A 24,146-nucleotide genomic window follows, 5' to 3' on the forward strand; every position below is an offset into this window, starting at 1 on the left:
AATAATGTGATTTTATTTTCTTTAACTTTTAGAAGAAACCCCACCAAGGGAAAACTGAAACAGTGCGACATCTGCGACATTGAATTTGTTCGTCTGGAAAGACATAAAAAACGCATGCACACGGTAGGCCTATATTGCAATGTTAAATACACTGTGCTCCAGTTTACCATTTAAAAAAAAATTCAGTATAAATACGGTAAACCAAAAACAAAAGCGACGCAGCGGTGACTTGAAAAAAAAAGAAATTTAAAGTATAACGCCATCACACTCGCACGCCCTCGTGTGTTGTTGTTGCAGTGCGCCACCTTGCGCCCTATCGAGCGACATTGTTGTCGCCATGTGTTAGTTGGTTCTAGTAGGCTTAGTGTCGAAAAAACATACTATGTTTTGCAAAGAATAGTTTGTAGTAGTAGATAAACACATAAAGCAGAAAGATAAGGTAGGCCTATTGCCATTTTTAATACCAAGGGTATACAACGAATTTGCAAGTTTTGCTAAGCCACTGATTATTGTTTTTATGTAATAATGTGATTTTATTATTATTTTCTTTTTTTTTCTTTTAGAAGAAACCCAACCAAGGGAAAACCCAAAATGTGTGACATATGCAAAATTGAATATGTGCGTGTGGATCGACATATAAAACGTATGCACACGGTAGGCCTATATTGCAATGTTAAATACACTGTGGTCGAGTTTACCATTTTTTTATAAAATTCAGTATAAATACGGTAAACCAAAAACAAAAGCGACGCAGCGGTGACTTGAAAAAAAAAGAAATTTAAAGTATAACGCCATCACACTCGCACGCCCTCGTGTGTTGTTGTTGCAGTGCGCCACCTTGCGCCCTATGTTTTGAATATTACATCAGACTTAGCATAAACATATAGGTTTAATATCTAAAATGTGTTTATAATTAAATACATAAATATTTCATTTTTGTTTTTGTGTCCTTTTTGCGAGACACGCATAGTAAATGTGTCCCGCCATATAAACACAATACACAACGAAAAAACGGACAAAGAAAGAAGGGCCAGTCTGGCGAAACTAAAAAAGAAGTGAGTAACACACCAAAAAAGGAAAATCTGTAACATACTTTCTTGTATTATTTTAGCATTTAATAAATCTACCATTGCATTACTTGGATACAAGTGAAGAAGACACACTATTTATTTTCATTGCACCAGAACGCTGCTTTATAATGTAGGCCTAATTAAAGGGACATATATAATGAAAATAACTTTTTTAATGACCGCTGTCATTACAAAATCGTAAAATGAACTTGCAGGATTTTACTTGGGCAAGGCAATCAGCTTTAATAGCAAACCCACTTTCCCAACTCCTGGGACAAGTGTTTTTTTTCAGTCAAACAAACACATTTGACGTATTCTCTTGTCCCATAACAAGCGCTTTTAAAATAAGAAAAATTGTAACAGCACAAAAAACCATGCGGCAACACACATTGTTAAAATACGAAGCTTCTTCAAAGCACATTAAAACCAGTGCATTTCATCACTGAAGGCAAAAATCACTTATGTCATTAGATTATGCAATTTTCGATTTGGGGAGGTAACTTGATACATTTTTGGACCATGAAGAAAAAGGGAGATGTCACATATCTAATATGTTTGTATGACGTCACAGTTCCCAGAGTGCTTTATGAATAAAAGTTACTCTCCATATTGATCTCGCATAGCTGGTGGTCGATTCATTTTGTTGCAACTAATAATTGCAACATTTTTATATTATATTTTAGAAAGAAAATAATATGAAATCAATCCGGCAAAACAGAGTAAGCACAATAATCTTTTCAATTCCTGTATCTATCCGCGAAGAAGTACGGGAAAAGCTAAACAAGTTGCTAAAAGGTTATACAAAAAGGTGACGGCACCTACTGAGTGGGTCTTTAACATGGTGATCGCAAGAAAGCGAGATAAGCACTCGATGAAATGTTGCAAGATTAAAACAAGGAAAACAACAATTTGATTTTTAGTGCCATAAATCAAGGGTATAAAACATACTATGTTTTGCAAAGAATAGTTTGTAGTAGTAGCCAAACACATAAAGCGGAAAGATAAGGTAGGCCTATTGCCATTTTTAATACCAAGGGTATACAACGAATTTGCAAGTTTTCCAAAGAACAGTTTGTACGAGTAGACAAACTAAGGGTATAAAACATAAGGACTAAGCCACTGATTATTGTTTTTATGTAATAATGTGATTTTATTTTCTTTAACTTTTAGAAGAAACCCCACCAAGAGAAAATTGAAACAGTGCGACATCTGCGACATTGAATTTGTTCGTCTGGAAAGACATAAAAAACGCATGCACACGGTAGGCCTATATTGCAATGTTAAATACACTGTGCTCCAGTTTACCATTTAAAAAAAAATTCAGTATAAATACGGTAAACCAAAAACAAAAGCGACGCAGCGGTGACTTGAAAAAAAAAGAAATTTAAAGTATAACGCCATCACACTCGCACGCCCTCGTGTGTTGTTGTTGCAGTGCGCCACCTTGCGCCCTATCGAGCGACATTGTTGTCGCCATGTGTTAGTTGGTTCTAGTAGGCTTAGTGTCGAAAAAACATACTATGTTTTGCAAAGAATAGTTTGTAGTAGTAGATAAACACATAAAGCAGAAAGATAAGGTAGGCCTATTGCCATTTTTAATACCAAGGGTATACAACGAATTATGCAATTTTCGATTTGGGGAGGTAACTTGATACATTTTTGGACCATGAAGAAAAAGGGAGATGTCACATATCTAATATGTTTGTATGACGTCACAGTTCCCAGAGTGCTTTATGAATAAAAGTTACTCTCCATATTGATCTCGCATAGCTGGTGGTCGATTCATTTTGTTGCAACTAATAATTGCAACATTTTTATATTATATTTTAGAAAGAAAATAATATGAAATCAATCCGGCAAAACAGAGTAAGCACAATAATCTTTTCAATTCCTGTATCTATCCGCGAAGAAGTACGGGAAAAGCTAAACAAGTTGCTAAAAGGTTATACAAAAAGGTGACAGCACCTACTGAGTGGGTCTTTAACATGGTGATCGCAAGAAAGCGAGATAAGCACTCGATGAAATGTTGCAAGATTAAAACAAGGAAAACAACAATTTGATTTTTAGTGCTATAAATCAAGGGTATAAAACATACTATGTTTTGCAAAGAATAGTTTGTAGTAGTAGACAAACACATAAAGCGGAAAGATAAGGTAGGCCTATTGCCATTTTTAATACCAAGGGTATACAACGAATTTGCAAGTTTTCCAAAGAACAGTTTGTACGAGTAGACAAACTAAGGGTATAAAACATAAGGACTAAGCCACTGATTATTGTTTTTATGTAATAATGTGATTTTATTTTCTTTAACTTTTAGAAGAAACCCCACCAAGGGAAAACTGAAACAGTGCGACATCTGCGACATTGAATTTGTTCGTCTGGAAAGACATAAAAAACGCATGCACACGGTAGGCCTATATTGCAATGTTAAATACACTGTGCTCCAGTTTACCATTTAAAAAAAAATTCAGTATAAATACGGTAAACCAAAAACAAAAGCGACGCAGCGGTGACTTGAAAAAAAAAAGAAATTTAAAGTATAACGCCATCACACTCGCACGCCCTCGTGTGTTGTTGTTGCAGTGCGCCACCTTGCGCCCTATCGAGCGACATTGTTGTCGCCATGTGTTAGTTGGTTCTAGTAGGCTTAGTGTCGAAAAAACATACTATGTTTTGCAAAGAATAGTTTGTAGTAGTAGATAAACACATAAAGCAGAAAGATAAGGTAGGCCTATTGCCATTTTTAATACCAAGGGTATACAACGAATTATGCAATTTTCGATTTGGGGAGGTAACTTGATACATTTTTGGACCATGAAGAAAAAGGGAGATGTCACATATCTAATATGTTTGTATGACGTCACAGTTCCCAGAGTGCTTTATGAATAAAAGTTACTCTCCATATTGATCTCGCATAGCTGGTGGTCGATTCATTTTGTTGCAACTAATAATTGCAACATTTTTATATTATATTTTAGAAAGAAAATAATATGAAATCAATCCGGCAAAACAGAGTAAGCACAATAATCTTTTCAATTCCTGTATCTATCCGCGAAGAAGTACGGGAAAAGCTAAACAAGTTGCTAAAAGGTTATACAAAAAGGTGACAGCACCTACTGAGTGGGTCTTTAACATGGTGATCGCAAGAAAGCGAGATAAGCACTCGATGAAATGTTGCAAGATTAAAACAAGGAAAACAACAATTTGATTTTTAGTGCCATAAATCAAGGGTATAAAACATACTATGTTTTGCAAAGAATAGTTTGTAGTAGTAGACAAACACAGAAAGCGGAAAGATAAGGTAGGCCTATTGCCATTTTTAATACCAAGGGTATACAACGAATTTGCAAGTTTTCCAAAGAACAGTTTGTACGAGTAGACAAACTAAGGGTATAAAACATAAGGACTAAGCCACTGATTATTGTTTTTATGTAATAATGTGATTTTATTTTCTTTAACTTTTAGAAGAAACCCCACCAAGGGAAAACTGAAACAGTGCGACATCTGCGACATTGAATTTGTTCGTCTGGAAAGACATAAAAAACGCATGCACACGGTAGGCCTATATTGCAATGTTAAATACACTGTGCTCCAGTTTACCATTTAAAAAAAAATTCAGTATAAATACGGTAAACCAAAAACAAAAGCGACGCAGCGGTGACTTGAAAAAAAAAGAAATTTAAAGTATAACGCCATCACACTCGCACGCCCTCGTGTGTTGTTGTTGCAGTGCGCCACCTTGCGCCCTATCGAGCGACATTGTTGTCGCCATGTGTTAGTTGGTTCTAGTAGGCTTAGTGTCGAAAAAACATACTATGTTTTGCAAAGAATAGTTTGTAGTAGTAGATAAACACATAAAGCAGAAAGATAAGGTAGGCCTATTGCCATTTTTAATACCAAGGGTATACAACGAATTTGCAAGTTTTGCTAAGCCACTGATTATTGTTTTTATGTAATAATGTGATTTTATTATTATTTTCTTTTTTTTTCTTTTAGAAGAAACCCAACCAAGGGAAAACCCAAAATGTGTGACATATGCAAAATTGAATATGTGCGTGTGGATCGACATATAAAACGTATGCACACGGTAGGCCTATATTGCAATGTTAAATACACTGTGGTCGAGTTTACCATTTTTTTATAAAATTCAGTATAAATACGGTAAACCAAAAACAAAAGCGACGCAGCGGTGACTTGAAAAAAAAAGAAATTTAAAGTATAACGCCATCACACTCGCACGCCCTCGTGTGTTGTTGTTGCAGTGCGCCACCTTGCGCCCTATGTTTTGAATATTACATCAGACTTAGCATAAACATATAGGTTTAATATCTAAAATGTGTTTATAATTAAATACATAAATATTTCATTTTTGTTTTTGTGTCCTTTTTGCGAGACACGCATAGTAAATGTGTCCCGCCATATAAACACAATACACAACGAAAAAACGGACAAAGAAAGAAGGGCCAGTCTGGCGAAACTAAAAAAGAAGTGAGTAACACACCAAAAAAGGAAAATCTGTAACATACTTTCTTGTATTATTTTAGCATTTAATAAATCTACCATTGCATTACTTGGATACAAGTGAAGAAGACACACTATTTATTTTCATTGCACCAGAACGCTGCTTTATAATGTAGGCCTAATTAAAGGGACATATATAATGAAAATAACTTTTTTAATGACCGCTGTCATTACAAAATCGTAAAATGAACTTGCAGGATTTTACTTGGGCAAGGCAATCAGCTTTAATAGCAAACCCACTTTCCCAACTCCTGGGACAAGTGTTTTTTTTCAGTCAAACAAACACATTTGACGTATTCTCTTGTCCCATAACAAGCGCTTTTAAAATAAGAAAAATTGTAACAGCACAAAAAACCATGCGGCAACACACATTGTTAAAATACGAAGCTTCTTCAAAGCACATTAAAACCAGTGCATTTCATCACTGAAGGCAAAAATCACTTATGTCATTAGATTATGCAATTTTCGATTTGGGGAGGTAACTTGATACATTTTTGGACCATGAAGAAAAAGGGAGATGTCACATATCTAATATGTTTGTATGACGTCACAGTTCCCAGAGTGCTTTATGAATAAAAGTTACTCTCCATATTGATCTCGCATAGCTGGTGGTCGATTCATTTTGTTGCAACTAATAATTGCAACATTTTTATATTATATTTTAGAAAGAAAATAATATGAAATCAATCCGGCAAAACAGAGTAAGCACAATAATCTTTTCAATTCCTGTATCTATCCGCGAAGAAGTACGGGAAAAGCTAAACAAGTTGCTAAAAGGTTATACAAAAAGGTGACGGCACCTACTGAGTGGGTCTTTAACATGGTGATCGCAAGAAAGCGAGATAAGCACTCGATGAAATGTTGCAAGATTAAAACAAGGAAAACAACAATTTGATTTTTAGTGCCATAAATCAAGGGTATAAAACATACTATGTTTTGCAAAGAATAGTTTGTAGTAGTAGCCAAACACATAAAGCGGAAAGATAAGGTAGGCCTATTGCCATTTTTAATACCAAGGGTATACAACGAATTTGCAAGTTTTCCAAAGAACAGTTTGTACGAGTAGACAAACTAAGGGTATAAAACATAAGGACTAAGCCACTGATTATTGTTTTTATGTAATAATGTGATTTTATTTTCTTTAACTTTTAGAAGAAACCCCACCAAGGGAAAATTGAAACAGTGCGACATCTGCGACATTGAATTTGTTCGTCTGGAAAGACATAAAAAACGCATGCACACGGTAGGCCTATATTGCAATGTTAAATACACTGTGCTCCAGTTTACCATTTAAAAAAAAATTCAGTATAAATACGGTAAACCAAAAACAAAAGCGACGCAGCGGTGACTTGAAAAAAAAAGAAATTTAAAGTATAACGCCATCACACTCGCACGCCCTCGTGTGTTGTTGTTGCAGTGCGCCACCTTGCGCCCTATCGAGCGACATTGTTGTCGCCATGTGTTAGTTGGTTCTAGTAGGCTTAGTGTCGAAAAAACATACTATGTTTTGCAAAGAATAGTTTGTAGTAGTAGATAAACACATAAAGCAGAAAGATAAGGTAGGCCTATTGCCATTTTTAATACCAAGGGTATACAACGAATTATGCAATTTTCGATTTGGGGAGGTAACTTGATACATTTTTGGACCATGAAGAAAAAGGGAGATGTCACATATCTAATATGTTTGTATGACGTCACAGTTCCCAGAGTGCTTTATGAATAAAAGTTACTCTCCATATTGATCTCGCATAGCTGGTGGTCGATTCATTTTGTTGCAACTAATAATTGCAACATTTTTATATTATATTTTAGAAAGAAAATAATATGAAATCAATCCGGCAAAACAGAGTAAGCACAATAATCTTTTCAATTCCTGTATCTATCCGCGAAGAAGTACGGGAAAAGCTAAACAAGTTGCTAAAAGGTTATACAAAAAGGTGACAGCACCTACTTAGTGGGTCTTTAACATGGTGATCGCAAGAAAGCGAGATAAGCACTCGATGAAATGTTGCAAGATTAAAACAAGGAAAACAACAATTTGATTTTTAGTGCCATAAATCAAGGGTATAAAACATACTATGTTTTGCAAAGAATAGTTTGTAGTAGTAGACAAACACATAAAGCGGAAAGATAAGGTAGGCCTATTGCCATTTTTAATACCAAGGGTATACAACGAATTTGCAAGTTTTCCAAAGAACAGTTTGTACGAGTAGACAAACTAAGGGTATAAAACATAAGGACTAAGCCACTGATTATTGTTTTTATGTAATAATGTGATTTTATTTTCTTTAACTTTTAGAAGAAACCCCACCAAGGGAAAACTGAAACAGTGCGACATCTGCGACATTGAATTTGTTCGTCTGGAAAGACATAAAAAACGCATGCACACGGTAGGCCTATATTGCAATGTTAAATACACTGTGCTCCAGTTTACCATTTAAAAAAAAATTCAGTATAAATACGGTAAACCAAAAACAAAAGCGACGCAGCGGTGACTTGAAAAAAAAAGAAATTTAAAGTATAACGCCATCACACTCGCACGCCCTCGTGTGTTGTTGTTGCAGTGCGCCACCTTGCGCCCTATCGAGCGACATTGTTGTCGCCATGTGTTAGTTGGTTCTAGTAGGCTTAGTGTCGAAAAAACATACTATGTTTTGCAAAGAATAGTTTGTAGTAGTAGATAAACACATAAAGCAGAAAGATAAGGTAGGCCTATTGCCATTTTTAATACCAAGGGTATACAACGAATTATGCAATTTTCGATTTGGGGAGGTAACTTGATACATTTTTGGACCATGAAGAAAAAGGGAGATGTCACATATCTAATATGTTTGTATGACGTCACAGTTCCCAGAGTGCTTTATGAATAAAAGTTACTCTCCATATTGATCTCGCATAGCTGGTGGTCGATTCATTTTGTTGCAACTAATAATTGCAACATTTTTATATTATATTTTAGAAAGAAAATAATATGAAATCAATCCGGCAAAACAGAGTAAGCACAATAATCTTTTCAATTCCTGTATCTATCCGCGAAGAAGTACGGGAAAAGCTAAACAAGTTGCTAAAAGGTTATACAAAAAGGTGACAGCACCTACTGAGTGGGTCTTTAACATGGTGATCGCAAGAAAGCGAGATAAGCACTCGATGAAATGTTGCAAGATTAAAACAAGGAAAACAACAATTTGATTTTTAGTGCCATAAATCAAGGGTATAAAACATACTATGTTTTGCAAAGAATAGTTTGTAGTAGTAGACAAACACATAAAGCGGAAAGATAAGGTAGGCCTATTGCCATTTTTAATACCAAGGGTATACAACGAATTTGCAAGTTTTCCAAAGAACAGTTTGTACGAGTAGACAAACTAAGGGTATAAAACATAAGGACTAAGCCACTGATTATTGTTTTTATGTAATAATGTGATTTTATTTTCTTTAACTTTTAGAAGAAACCCCACCAAGGGAAAACTGAAACAGTGCGACATCTGCGACATTGAATTTGTTCGTCTGGAAAGACATAAAAAACGCATGCACACGGTAGGCCTATATTGCAATGTTAAATACACTGTGCTCCAGTTTACCATTTAAAAAAAAATTCAGTATAAATACGGTAAACCAAAAACAAAAGCGACGCAGCGGTGACTTGAAAAAAAAAGAAATTTAAAGTATAACGCCATCACACTCGCACGCCCTCGTGTGTTGTTGTTGCAGTGCGCCACCTTGCGCCCTATCGAGCGACATTGTTTTCGCCATGTGTTAGTTGGTTCTAGTAGGCTTAGTGTCGAAAAAACATACTATGTTTTGCAAAGAATAGTTTGTAGTAGTAGATAAACACATAAAGCAGAAAGATAAGGTAGGCCTATTGCCATTTTTAATACCAAGGGTATACAACGAATTTGCAAGTTTTGCTAAGCCACTGATTATTGTTTTTATGTAATAATGTGATTTTATTATTATTTTCTTTTTTTTTCTTTTAGAAGAAACCCAACCAAGGGAAAACCCAAAATGTGTGACATATGCAAAATTGAATATGTGCGTGTGGATCGACATATAAAACGTATGCACACGGTAGGCCTATATTGCAATGTTAAATACACTGTGGTCGAGTTTACCATTTTTTTATAAAATTCAGTATAAATACGGTAAACCAAAAACAAAAGCGACGCAGCGGTGACTTGAAAAAAAAAGAAATTTAAAGTATAACGCCATCACACTCGCACGCCCTCGTGTGTTGTTGTTGCAGTGCGCCACCTTGCGCCCTATGTTTTGAATATTACATCAGACTTAGCATAAACATATAGGTTTAATATCTAAAATGTGTTTATAATTAAATACATAAATATTTCATTTTTGTTTTTGTGTCCTTTTTGCGAGACACGCATAGTAAATGTGTCCCGCCATATAAACACAATACACAACGAAAAAACGGACAAAGAAAGAAGGGCCAGTCTGGCGAAACTAAAAAAGAAGTGAGTAACACACCAAAAAAGGAAAATCTGTAACATACTTTCTTGTATTATTTTAGCATTTAATAAATCTACCATTGCATTACTTGGATACAAGTGAAGAAGACACACTATTTATTTTCATTGCACCAGAACGCTGCTTTATAATGTAGGCCTAATTAAAGGGACATATATAATGAAAATAACTTTTTTAATGACCACTGTCATTACAAAATCGTAAAATGAACTTGCAGGATTTTACTTGGGCAAGGCAATCAGCTTTAATAGCAAACCCACTTTCCCAACTCCTGGGACAAGTGTTTTTTTTCAGTCAAACAAACACATTTGACGTATTCTCTTGTCCCATAACAAGCGCTTTTAAAATAAGAAAAATTGTAACAGCACAAAAAACCATGCGGCAACACACATTGTTAAAATACGAAGCTTCTTCAAAGCACATTAAAACCAGTGCATTTCATCACTGAAGGCAAAAATCACTTATGTCATTAGATTATGCAATTTTCGATTTGGGGAGGTAACTTGATACATTTTTGGACCATGAAGAAAAAGGGAGATGTCACATATCTAATATGTTTGTATGACGTCACAGTTCCCAGAGTGCTTTATGAATAAAAGTTACTCTCCATATTGATCTCGCATAGCTGGTGGTCGATTCATTTTGTTGCAACTAATAATTGCAACATTTTTATATTATATTTTAGAAAGAAAATAATATGAAATCAATCCGGCAAAACAGAGTAAGCACAATAATCTTTTCAATTCCTGTATCTATCCGCGAAGAAGTACGGGAAAAGCTAAACAAGTTGCTAAAAGGTTATACAAAAAGGTGACAGCACCTACTTAGTGGGTCTTTAACATGGTGATCGCAAGAAAGCGAGATAAGCACTCGATGAAATGTTGCAAGATTAAAACAAGGAAAACAACAATTTGATTTTTAGTGCCATAAATCAAGGGTATAAAACATACTATGTTTTGCAAAGAATAGTTTGTAGTAGTAGACAAACACATAAAGCGGAAAGATAAGGTAGGCCTATTGCCATTTTTAATACCAAGGGTATACAACGAATTTGCAAGTTTTCCAAAGAACAGTTTGTACGAGTAGACAAACTAAGGGTATAAAACATAAGGACTAAGCCACTGATTATTGTTTTTATGTAATAATGTGATTTTATTTTCTTTAACTTTTAGAAGAAACCCCACCAAGGGAAAACTGAAACAGTGCGACATCTGCGACATTGAATTTGTTCGTCTGGAAAGACATAAAAAACGCATGCACACGGTAGGCCTATATTGCAATGTTAAATACACTGTGCTCCAGTTTACCATTTAAAAAAAAATTCAGTATAAATACGGTAAACCAAAAACAAAAGCGACGCAGCGGTGACTTGAAAAAAAAAGAAATTTAAAGTATAACGCCATCACACTCGCACGCCCTCGTGTGTTGTTGTTGCAGTGCGCCACCTTGCGCCCTATCGAGCGACATTGTTTTCGCCATGTGTTAGTTGGTTCTAGTAGGCTTAGTGTCGAAAAAACATACTATGTTTTGCAAAGAATAGTTTGTAGTAGTAGATAAACATGTAGAGGCAATTTGCATATGTGTTAGCAGGTGTAACAGTATAGTGGGTAAGTTGGATCTCACTAAAGTGGTGACCCCGACGTGATCTAACGAGAGTGCTTGGAATATTTAAATATTTTTTCTTCGTCGTTGTTGCAAGATTACTTTGAGTTGTCGTTGTTTGATACGTGAATGGAATTATGGCAAGACCTTCTCCGGGAAGAGCTACACCGATCAAAATGGCCGCTAGAATGGATGAGGCACCACCTGTGGCGGCTGCTGTAAGTTTAAAATTGCCGCCATTTTGGCCGAATGACCCACTTATTTGGTTTGCGCAAGTGGAGGCTCAGTTTGTTACCAGAGGAATTACGGCTGAGGAAACAAAGTATTCGTATATAATTGCTTCTTTGCCGCCTAATATCGCACAGGAGGTTCGGGATTTATTGCTAAGCCCTCCATACCAGAGGCCATATACCCATTTGAAATCGGAATTGGTTAAAAGGACATCCGTGTCGGAGCAAAAGCGTCTTCATCAGTTGTTAACAACGGAAGAATTAGGTGATCGCAAGCCTAGTCAGTTACTACGCAAGATGTACCAATTGCTGGGGGATCGTGATTTAGAGACATCCATCCTGAAACAGTTGTTTGTGCAAAGATTGCCTACTAATGTTCAATTGATATTAGCGTCCACCCGTGAGGATATGGACCTTTCAGATCTGGCAGCGTTGGCCGATAAAATTTTGGAAGTTTCTCCACCACCACCTACTATTGCCACGACAATTAAGGATACAGGTGCACGCGCAACGTCAGACGAATTACGAGAATTGAGAGCTGAAGTTAATAAGCTGACTAGCCTCGTTTCTTCCTTGGCGAAACAAGTCAGAGGCAGAAGCCGTAGTAAACAACGTGAAAGCCGAAAACGCTCGCCCTCTGCTACATCTAATGATGGTTTATGCTGGTATCATCATCGATATGGTAACAAGGCACATAAATGTAATTCACCATGCTCTTTTTCCTCACAGAAGGCGGGAAACGACCAAGCCAGCGACTAGAGACGGCGACAGCTGCTGGCGTTGGTGAAGGTAGTCGTCTATTTTTTATTTCTGATCGTACTTCGGGACTTAGATTCTTAGTTGACACTGGAGCGGAGGTTAGCGTGTTACCTCCATCAATAACAGACAAGTTGCACCGAAAAACTGACTTTGTATTGCAAGCAGTAAACAAATCTACAATATCTACTTATGGGGAGCGTTCCTTAACAGTTGATTTTGGATTTCGACGCACGTATAGGTGGATATTTACTGTTGCTGATGTGCCTAATGCGATTATTGGGGCCGACTTTTTACGACGTTTTGGTTTAATTGTGGACTTAAAAAATCGCAAACTTTTCGATGCTACTACTAGTATCAGTGTCAAGGGAATAGAATGTACCCTAGCATCACTTAGTCCGGTCTTTCCGACCCCAAAAGTAAATCCTCGTTTTCAGGAAATATTAAACAAATATAAAACGATTACCAAACCATGTTTTCGTAATGGAAGCGTGAAACATAACGTTACACATCAGATAAATACAAATGGGTTGCCAGTTTGTGCCAGACCTCGCCGATTGTCTTCTGAGAAATTGAAAATTGCACGGGCTGAATTTGATCATATGTTACAATTAGGAATTATACGGCCCTCGGATAGTAACTGGTCGTCGCCGCTACACATGGTGCCTAAAGGAACAACAGGTGATTGGAGGCCATGTGGGGACTACCGAGCGTTAAATAATGTGACTGTTCCAGATATGTACCCCATCCCTCACATTCATGACTTTACCGCAACTCTCTCGGGTTGCAAGATTTTTTCTAAGATAGATTTGGTACGTGCATATCATCAAATACCCGTCGATCCTAAAGACATTTCAAAAACCGCTATTACTACGCCGTTTGGCATGTTCGAGTTCTTAAGAATGCCATTTGGTCTTCGAAATGCGGCACAGTCATTTCAGCGCTTTATTGACCAGGTGTTGCAGGGTATGAATTTCGTGTATGCTTACATTGATGACTTACTTATTGCCAGCATGGATACTGCTGAACATGAATTGCATCTTCAGGCACTTTTTAAACGTCTCGATGAATTTGGTATCATTGTTAATCCGTCCAAGTGTGTATGGGGTGTGTCTTCACTGCAATTTTTAGGTCATCAAATTAACGAGTTTGGGATACAGCCATTGCGTTCCAAGGTTGAGGCGATTGAACAGTTTCCAGTACCAGATACTGTGCGTAAATTACGTGAGTTTCTGGGATTAATTAATTTCTACAGACGGTTTATACCTAGATGTTCGGATTTGATTCATCCATTAACTGATTTACTTGTCGGTAAACCTAAAAAGGCGATTGAACTATCTCCGACGGAAATTGAATCGTTCAACAAGGTCAAGTATGCACTCGTCGAATCAACTCTTCTAGAACATCCACATCCTGACGCTGCATTGTGTTTAATGGTAGATGCGTCCAATTGCGCTGTAGGTGGTGTGTTGCAACAAATGGTAGCAGGGATTTGGCATCCACTTGCATTTTTTTCCCGACGTCTAAATCCGGTGGAAAGGAGATATAGTACTTTTGGACGGGAATTACTAGCTACCTATCTTGCAGTTAAGCATTTTCGCCACGTTCTAGAAGCTAGAACATTTTATATCTTAACTGACCATAAACCTTTAACACACGCATTACGTTCCAGCGCAGATCGATATTCGCCGCGAGAGATACGTCACTTAGACTACGTCTCACAGTTTACCACGGACATTCGACACGTCAAGGGTAGCGAGAATACCGTAGCAGACGCACTGTCACGTATGGACTTGAATGCAGTGTCAGCTTCATCGGAGCTTTCTATTGATTATGACGTCATGGCTAGGCACCAGCAAAAAGATGCGGAGTTGCTCGAACATCAGCATAAGTCTGTTTTCAAGTTGAGAGACGTACCGATAGCGACTAGCGGCGGTACTATTGTATGCGATGTCACCACTGGTAATCATAGACCGTTCGTGCCCAAAGGTATGCGTAGGTTAGTGTTTGACTCTTTGCATTCACTTTCTCATCCAGGGATTCGAGCTTCACTAAAATTAATCGCTTCACGGTATGTTTGGCCTGGTATGAACAGTGATGTGCGGACATGGGCTAAGTGTTGTTTAAAATGCCAGAGGAATAAGGTTCATCGCCACACTGTGACACCATTAGGTACGTTTGCGACGCCCGACATAAGATTCGACCACGTCCACATAGACTTGGTAGGACCTCTACCTGTATCGGATGGTTATACTTACCTACTTACATGTATCGATCGCTTTACAAGATGGCCAGAGGCCATATCAATCACCAATATTACCGCTGAAACTGTAGCCAAAGCGTTTGTCACTGTTTGGGTATCCAGATTCGGTGCGCCATCCACCATCACTACAGACCGTGGTCGTCAGTTCGAATCGGCACTATTCACCGCCCTATCTAACATGTTGGGCACAAAACGCATTCGAACAACATCTTACCATCCTATGTCAAATGGATTAGTTGAACGTTTTCACCGCCAATTAAAGGTTTCGCTTAAGGCTCAAGATGATCCTCAGAAGTGGAGTGAAACTTTACCTTTAGTTCTTCTGGGTCTCCGGACAGCGGTCAAAGTTGATTTAGGCTGTTCTTCATCGGAACTGGTGTATGGAGCAACCCTGAAACTTCCAGGGCAGTTTGTCGCGCCTACTGATATCGCCTCACATGAGCCTGCGAATTACGTACATAGATTGCAAAGACAGATGCAGAATATTCGACCAGTGCCAACACGAGCGAATCAACGCACCGCACAAATCCACGACGATTTGCGTGAATGTACTCACGTGTTTGTTCGTTGCGATAGCGTAAAGAAACCTCTTCAGTCTCCTTACAATGGGCCATTTAAAGTTTTAAACAGAACTGACAAATACTTTGTTTTGAGCATCGCAGGTAAACATGAAACTGTTAGTTTGGACAGACTAAAAGTCGCCTATGTAAATAATGGTAAAGCTATTAACAACTTTCCAGAATCGTCAAGGCAACCGGAAGCAGGGCTTTCCCCAACCGCAAGTGCTATTCCAGTCGCACCTCCGCCACGGCAAACGCGTAGCGGACGACATGTACACTGGCCACGTAAGCTTGCAGATTATGATTGCGGTTGAAGAAATTCTGTTAGTTTATTGTGCTGGAAGTTTTATACTAGAATCATTTTTTTTTTTATTCATCGCTCGCTAACATTTCATTTGCGATCTAGAGGGGAGCTGATGTAGAGGCAATTTGCATATGTGTTAGCAGGTGTAACGAACGGCATGCAAACCTTTTTATCCTTTGTCTCTCTCTCTCAACTACCGACCGTCGAACAAGCAGGACGTATTTATTTTACTTATCGTTGTTTGGTAACACAAGGAACTTTGCGTATCCTGTACATGTACAGAAGAAACCATTATTATTGGAATATATTATGTGTATATAATTACGGAGCCAAGTATAAGAAGTTACTAATGATATTTGAACCCAATGCATGCTCTCACAACACAGTATAGTGGGTAAGTTGGATCTCACTAAAAACACATAAAGCAGAAAGATAAGGTAGGCCTATTGCCATTTTTAATACCAAGGGTATACAACGAATTTGCAAGTTTTGCTAAGCCACTGATTATTGTTTTTATGTAATAATGTGATTTTATTATTATTTTCTTTTTTTTTCTTTTAGAAGAAACCCAACCAAGGGAAAACCCAAAATGTGTGACATATGCAAAATTGAATATGTGCGTGTGGATCGACATATAAAACGTATGCACACGGTAGGCCTATATTGCAATGTTAAATACACTGTGGTCGAGTTTACCATTTTTTTATAAAATTCAGTATAAATACGGTAAACCAAAAACAAAAGCGACGCAGCGGTGACTTGAAAAAAAAAGAAATTTAAAGTATAACGCCATCACACTCGCACGCCCTCGTGTGTTGTTGTTGCAGTGCGCCACCTTGCGCCCTATGTTTTGAATATTACATCAGACTTAGCATAAACATATAGGTTTAATATCTAAAATGTGTTTATAATTAAATACATAAATATTTCATTTTTGTTTTTGTGTCCTTTTTGCGAGACACGCATAGTAAATGTGTCCCGCCATATAAACACAATACACAACGAAAAAACGGACAAAGAAAGAAGGGCCAGTCTGGCGAAACTAAAAAAGAAGTGAGTAACACACCAAAAAAGGAAAATCTGTAACATACTTTCTTGTATTATTTTAGCATTTAATAAATCTACCATTGCATTACTTGGATACAAGTGAAGAAGACACACTATTTATTTTCATTGCACCAGAACGCTGCTTTATAATGTAGGCCTAATTAAAGGGACATATATAATGAAAATAACTTTTTTAATGACCACTGTCATTACAAAATCGTAAAATGAACTTGCAGGATTTTACTTGGGCAAGGCAATCAGCTTTAATAGCAAACCCACTTTCCCAACTCCTGGGACAAGTGTTTTTTTTCAGTCAAACAAACACATTTGACGTATTCTCTTGTCCCATAACAAGCGCTTTTAAAATAAGAAAAATTGTAACAGCACAAAAAACCATGCGGCAACACACATTGTTAAAATACGAAGCTTCTTCAAAGCACATTAAAACCAGTGCATTTCATCACTGAAGGCAAAAATCACTTATGTCATTAGATTATGCAATTTTCGATTTGGGGAGGTAACTTGATACATTTTTGGACCATGAAGAAAAAGGGAGATGTCACATATCTAATATGTTTGTATGACGTCACAGTTCCCAGAGTGCTTTATGAATAAAAGTTACTCTCCATATTGATCTCGCATAGCTGGTGGTCGATTCATTTTGTTGCAACTAATAATTGCAACATTTTTATATTATATTTTAGAAAGAAAATAATATGAAATCAATCCGGCAAAACAGAGTAAGCACAATAATCTTTTCAATTCCTGTATCTATCCGCGAAGAAGTACGGGAAAAGCTAAACAAGTTGCTAAAAGGTTATACAAAAAGGTGACAGCACCTACTGAGTGGGTCTTTAACATGGTGATCGCAAGAAAGCGAGATAAGCACTCGATGAAATGTTGCAAGATTAAAACAAGGAAAACAACAATTTGATTTTTAGTGCCATAAATCAAGGGTATAAAACATACTATGTTTTGCAAAGAATAGTTTGTAGTAGTAGACAAACACATAAAGCGGAAAGATAAGGTAGGCCTATTGCCATTTTTAATACCAAGGGTATACAACGAATTTGCAAGTTTTCCAAAGAACAGTTTGTACGAGTAGACAAACTAAGGGTATAAAACATAAGGACTAAGCCACTGATTATTGTTTTTATGTAATAATGTGATTTTATTTTCTTTAACTTTTAGAAGAAACCCCACCAAGGGAAAACTGAAACAGTGCGACATCTGCGACATTGAATTTGTTCGTCTGGAAAGACATAAAAAACGCATGCACACGGTAGGCCTATATTGCAATGTTAAATACACTGTGCTCCAGTTTACCATTTAAAAAAAAATTCAGTATAAATACGGTAAACCAAAAACAAAAGCGACGCAGCGGTGACTTGAAAAAAAAAGAAATTTAAAGTATAACGCCATCACACTCGCACGCCCTCGTGTGTTGTTGTTGCAGTGCGCCACCTTGCGCCCTATCGAGCGACATTGTTTTCGCCATGTGTTAGTTGGTTCTAGTAGGCTTAGTGTCGAAAAAACATACTATGTTTTGCAAAGAATAGTTTGTAGTAGTAGATAAACACATAAAGCAGAAAGATAAGGTAGGCCTATTGCCATTTTTAATACCAAGGGTATACAACGAATTTGCAAGTTTTGCTAAGCCACTGATTATTGTTTTTATGTAATAATGTGATTTTATTATTATTTTCTTTTTTTTTCTTTTAGAAGAAACCCAACCAAGGGAAAACCCAAAATGTGTGACATATGCAAAATTGAATATGTGCGTGTGGATCGACATATAAAACGTATGCACACGGTAGGCCTATATTGCAATGTTAAATACACTGTGGTCGAGTTTACCATTTTTTTATAAAATTCAGTATAAATACGGTAAACCAAAAACAAAAGCGACGCAGCGGTGACTTGAAAAAAAAAGAAATTTAAAGTATAACGCCATCACACTCGCACGCCCTCGTGTGTTGTTGTTGCAGTGCGCCACCTTGCGCCCTATGTTTTGAATATTACATCAGACTTAGCATAAACATATAGGTTTAATATCTAAAATGTGTTTATAATTAAATACATAAATATTTCATTTTTGTTTTTGTGTCCTTTTTGCGAGACACGCATAGTAAATGTGTCCCGCCATATAAACACAATACACAACGAAAAAACGGACAAAGAAAGAAGGGCCAGTCTGGCGAAACTAAAAAAGAAGTGAGTAACACACCAAAAAAGGAAAATCTTTAACATACTTTCTTGTATTATTTTAGCATTTAATAAATCTACCATTGCATTACTTGGATACAAGTGAAGAAGACACACTATTTATTTTCATTGCACCAGAACGCTGCTTTATAATGTAGGCCTAATTAAAGGGACATATATAATGAAAATAACTTTTTTAATGACCACTGTCATTACAAAATCGTAAAATGAACTTGCAGGATTTTACTTGGGCAAGGCAATCAGCTTTAATAGCAAACCCACTTTCCCAACTCCTGGGACAAGTGTTTTTTTTCAGTCAAACAAACACATTTGACGTATTCTCTTGTCCCATAACAAGCGCTTTTAAAATAAGAAAAATTGTAACAGCACAAAAAACCATGCGGCAACACACATTGTTAAAATACGAAGCTTCTTCAAAGCACATTAAAACCAGTGCATTTCATCACTGAAGGCAAAAATCACTTATGTCATTAGATTATGCAATTTTCGATTTGGGGAGGTAACTTGATACATTTTTGGACCATGAAGAAAAAGGGAGATGTCACATATCTAATATGTTTGTATGACGTCACAGTTCCCAGAGTGCTTTATGAATAAAAGTTACTCTCCATATTGATCTCGCATAGCTGGTGGTCGATTCATTTTGTTGCAACTAATAATTGCAACATTTTTATATTATATTTTAGAAAGAAAATAATATGAAATCAATCCGGCAAAACAGAGTAAGCACAATAATCTTTTCAATTCCTGTATCTATCCGCGAAGAAGTACGGGAAAAGCTAAACAAGTTGCTAAAAGGTTATACAAAAAGGTGACAGCACCTACTGAGTGGGTCTTTAACATGGTGATCGCAAGAAAGCGAGATAAGCACTCGATGAAATGTTGCAAGATTAAAACAAGGAAAACAACAATTTGATTTTTAGTGCCATAAATCAAGGGTATAAAACATACTATGTTTTGCAAAGAATAGTTTGTAGTAGTAGACAAACACATAAAGCGGAAAGATAAGGTAGGCCTATTGCCATTTTTAATACCAAGGGTATACAACGAATTTGCAAGTTTTCCAAAGAACAGTTTGTACGAGTAGACAAACTAAGGGTATAAAACATAAGGACTAAGCCACTGATTATTGTTTTTATGTAATAATGTGATTTTATTTTCTTTAACTTTTAGAAGAAACCCCACCAAGGGAAAACTGAAACAGTGCGACATCTGCGACATTGAATTTGTTCGTCTGGAAAGACATAAAAAACGCATGCACACGGTAGGCCTATATTGCAATGTTAAATACACTGTGCTCCAGTTTACCATTTAAAAAAAAATTCAGTATAAATACGGTAAACCAAAAACAAAAGCGACGCAGCGGTGACTTGAAAAAAAAAGAAATTTAAAGTATAACGCCATCACACTCGCACGCCCTCGTGTGTTGTTGTTGCAGTGCGCCACCTTGCGCCCTATCGAGCGACATTGTTGTCGCCATGTGTTAGTTGGTTCTAGTAGGCTTAGTGTCGAAAAAACATACTATGTTTTGCAAAGAATAGTTTGTAGTAGTAGATAAACACATAAAGCAGAAAGATAAGGTAGGCCTATTGCCATTTTTAATACCAAGGGTATACAACGAATTTGCAAGTTTTGCTAAGCCACTGATTATTGTTTTTATGTAATAATGTGATTTTATTATTATTTTCTTTTTTTTTCTTTTAGAAGAAACCCAACCAAGGGAAAACCCAAAATGTGTGACATATGCAAAATTGAATATGTGCGTGTGGATCGACATATAAAACGTATGCACACGGTAGGCCTATATTGCAATGTTAAATACACTGTGGTCGAGTTTACCATTTTTTTATAAAATTCAGTATAAATACGGTAAACCAAAAACAAAAGCGACGCAGCGGTGACTTGAAAAAAAAAGAAATTTAAAGTATAACGCCATCACACTCGCACGCCCTCGTGTGTTGTTGTTGCAGTGCGCCACCTTGCGCCCTATGTTTTGAATATTACATCAGACTTAGCATAAACATATAGGTTTAATATCTAAAATGTGTTTATAATTAAATACATAAATATTTCATTTTTGTTTTTGTGTCCTTTTTGCGAGACACGCATAGTAAATGTGTCCCGCCATATAAACACAATACACAACGAAAAAACGGACAAAGAAAGAAGGGCCAGTCTGGCGAAACTAAAAAAGAAGTGAGTAACACACCAAAAAAGGAAAATCTGTAACATACTTTCTTGTATTATTTTAGCATTTAATAAATCTACCATTGCATTACTTGGATACAAGTGAAGAAGACACACTATTTATTTTCATTGCACCAGAACGCTGCTTTATAATGTAGGCCTAATTAAAGGGACATATATAATGAAAATAACTTTTTTAATGACCACTGTCATTACAAAATCGTAAAATGAACTTGCAGGATTTTACTTGGGCAAGGCAATCAGCTTTAATAGCAAACCCACTTTCCCAACTCCTGGGACAAGTGTTTTTTTTCAGTCAAACAAACACATTTGACGTATTCTCTTGTCCCATAACAAGCGCTTTTAAAATAAGAAAAATTGTAACAGCACAAAAAACCATGCGGCAACACACATTGTTAAAATACGAAGCTTCTTCAAAGCACATTAAAACCAGTGCATTTCATCACTGAAGGCAAAAATCACTTATGTCATTAGATTATGCAATTTTCGATTTGGGGAGGTAACTTGATACATTTTTGGACCATGAAGAAAAAGGGAGATGTCACATATCTAATATGTTTGTATGACGTCACAGTTCCCAGAGTGCTTTATGAATAAAAGTTACTCTCCATATTGATCTCGCATAGCTGGTGGTCGATTCATTTTGTTGCAACTAATAATTGCAACATTTTTATATTATATTTTAGAAAGAAAATAATATGAAATCAATCCGGCAAAACAGAGTAAGCACAATAATCTTTTCAATTCCTGTATCTATCCGCGAAGAAGTACGGGAAAAGCTAAACAAGTTGCTAAAAGGTTATACAAAAAGGTGACAGCACCTACTGAGTGGGTCTTTAACATGGTGATCGCAAGAAAGCGAGATAAGCACTCGATGAAATGTTGCAAGATTAAAACAAGGAAAACAACAATTTGATTTTTAGTGCCATAAATCAAGGGTATAAAACATACTATGTTTTGCAAAGAATAGTTTGTAGTAGTAGACAAACACATAAAGCGGAAAGATAAGGTAGGCCTATTGCCATTTTTAATACCAAGGGTATACAACGAATTTGCAAGTTTTCCAAAGAACAGTTTGTACGAGTAGACAAACTAAGGGTATAAAACATAAGGACTAAGCCACTGATTATTGTTTTTATGTAATAATGTGATTTTATTTTCTTTAACTTTTAGAAGAAACCCAAACAAGGGAAAACTTCAAATTTGTGCGATATGCAAAATTGAATATGTGCGTCTGGAAAGACATATACAACGTATGCACATGGTAGGCCTATATTGCAATGTTAAATACACTGTGCTCCAGTGGACTAAAACAGAAAATAGAGCAAAACAACAAAAGAGAGAGTACCAATTTTGTGGGACAATATTTTAATATTTAATATTTTAATATTTTATTTTAATATTTTATTATTTAATATTTAATATTTAATATTATAATAATGTGTCCAGACACATTTGACAAGTTCACAAACATATAACGGATTGTGAAAGACGGGCCAGTCTGGCCACATTTTGTGAGTGATTAAGTGACAAAAAGGGACAGTCTGATTAATAATTAATTAATCTTAAACGCGATACTAATATTTTTTATATGGCTTTAGTTGCAATATCAGTCAACATGACAGTAGACATAGCAATGTGTGAAGCAACCAACAATCCATTACAAACATATTTATAGCAAAGATAAATACGTAAATGACGCTTCATAGAAATCCATTACGGTCACATCGAGAAATTAGTCTATTATGAAATGAATTATTATTATTAAAGACGTCCACAAAGAAAAAAACGGACAAAGACAAAAAACGGACAACGAAAGAAGGGCCAGTCTGGCCAAACTAAATACAATATCAATATTTTATTTTTGTTTTAGGAGTGCCCTTTTTGCGGGACCATAATTATAAATGTGTCCCGCCATATAAAAGACGTCCACAATGAAAAAACGGACAACGAAAGAAGGGCCAGTCTGACCAAACTAAATACAATATAAATATTTTATTTTTGTTTTAGGAAATCAATCCGGCAAAACAGAGTAAGCACAATAATCTTTTCCATTCCTGTATCTATCCGCGAAGAAGTACGGGAAAAGCTAAACAAGTTGCTAAAAGGTTATACAAAAGGTGACAGCACCTACTGAGTGGGTCTTTAAAAACCATAAAAGATAAGGTAGGCCTATTGCCATTTTTAATACCAAGGGTATAAAACGAATTTGCAAGTAGACAAACTAAGGGTATAAAACATAAGGACTAAGCCACTGATTATTGTTTTTATTTTCTTTAACTTTTAGAAGAAACCCAACCAAGGGACAACAGAAACAGTGCGACATATGCAAAGTTGAATATGTGCGTGTGGAAAGACTACGACATATGGACACGGTAGGCCTATTGCAATGTTAATACACTGTGGACCAACTATATGTATATAAATATGGTAAACCAAGAACATTACATAGCCTAAAACAGATGCATGTTACTAGCTAAATATAAATATTGTTGTTTCAAATATACATGTTAAATAAACAATTTTTGCCTTCTAAAACTTTCATATTAGAAATATTTGTAACAGACTATTAGTCACCGATTATTGTTTTTAGTATGTAATAATGTGATTTTGTTTTCTTTAAATTTTAGAAGAAACCAAACCAAGGGTGAAGTCAACCGCTGCCCAATATGTCAAGAAGCATTCAATCGGGTAAAAAGACATATACATGGTATGCACACGGTAGGCCTATTGCAATATTAATTGCAGTGGACCAAATTTGGTACCTCACAAGCAGTTAACAAAAATACACAGTTGTCAGTCGCTCAAATAAGGATGACACAATGTGTAACAGGACAAATAAGAAATAGCAATGAAAATATGTGTAGCATAGATCGG

At 36.3% G+C, this 24,146-nt stretch overlaps 2 protein-coding genes across 2 annotated transcripts in view; one reads left to right on the top strand and one right to left on the bottom strand.

Moving 5' to 3' along the window:
- LOC140059070 (uncharacterized) overlaps nt 1–24,146 on the bottom strand; it is a 75,692-nt gene that overhangs the window by 43,380 nt on the left and 8,166 nt on the right. The window lies entirely within an intron of this gene.
- LOC140059403 (uncharacterized) lies at nt 11,717–12,664 on the top strand. Its single transcript, XM_072105307.1, has one exon. It carries the CDS (start codon nt 11,813–11,815, stop codon nt 12,662–12,664), a length of 852 nt encoding a protein of 283 aa, XP_071961408.1. The 5' UTR covers nt 11,717–11,812.

This window comes from Antedon mediterranea, chromosome 9 (genome assembly GCF_964355755.1).
Source record: "Antedon mediterranea chromosome 9, ecAntMedi1.1, whole genome shotgun sequence".
NCBI classification, from domain to species: domain Eukaryota; kingdom Metazoa; phylum Echinodermata; class Crinoidea; order Comatulida; family Antedonidae; genus Antedon; species Antedon mediterranea.

Coding starts and splice junctions, on each gene's coding strand:
- LOC140059403 (XM_072105307.1), top strand. CDS start 11,813: ATGGCAAGACCTTCTCCGGGAAGAGCTACACCGATCAAAATGGCCGCT.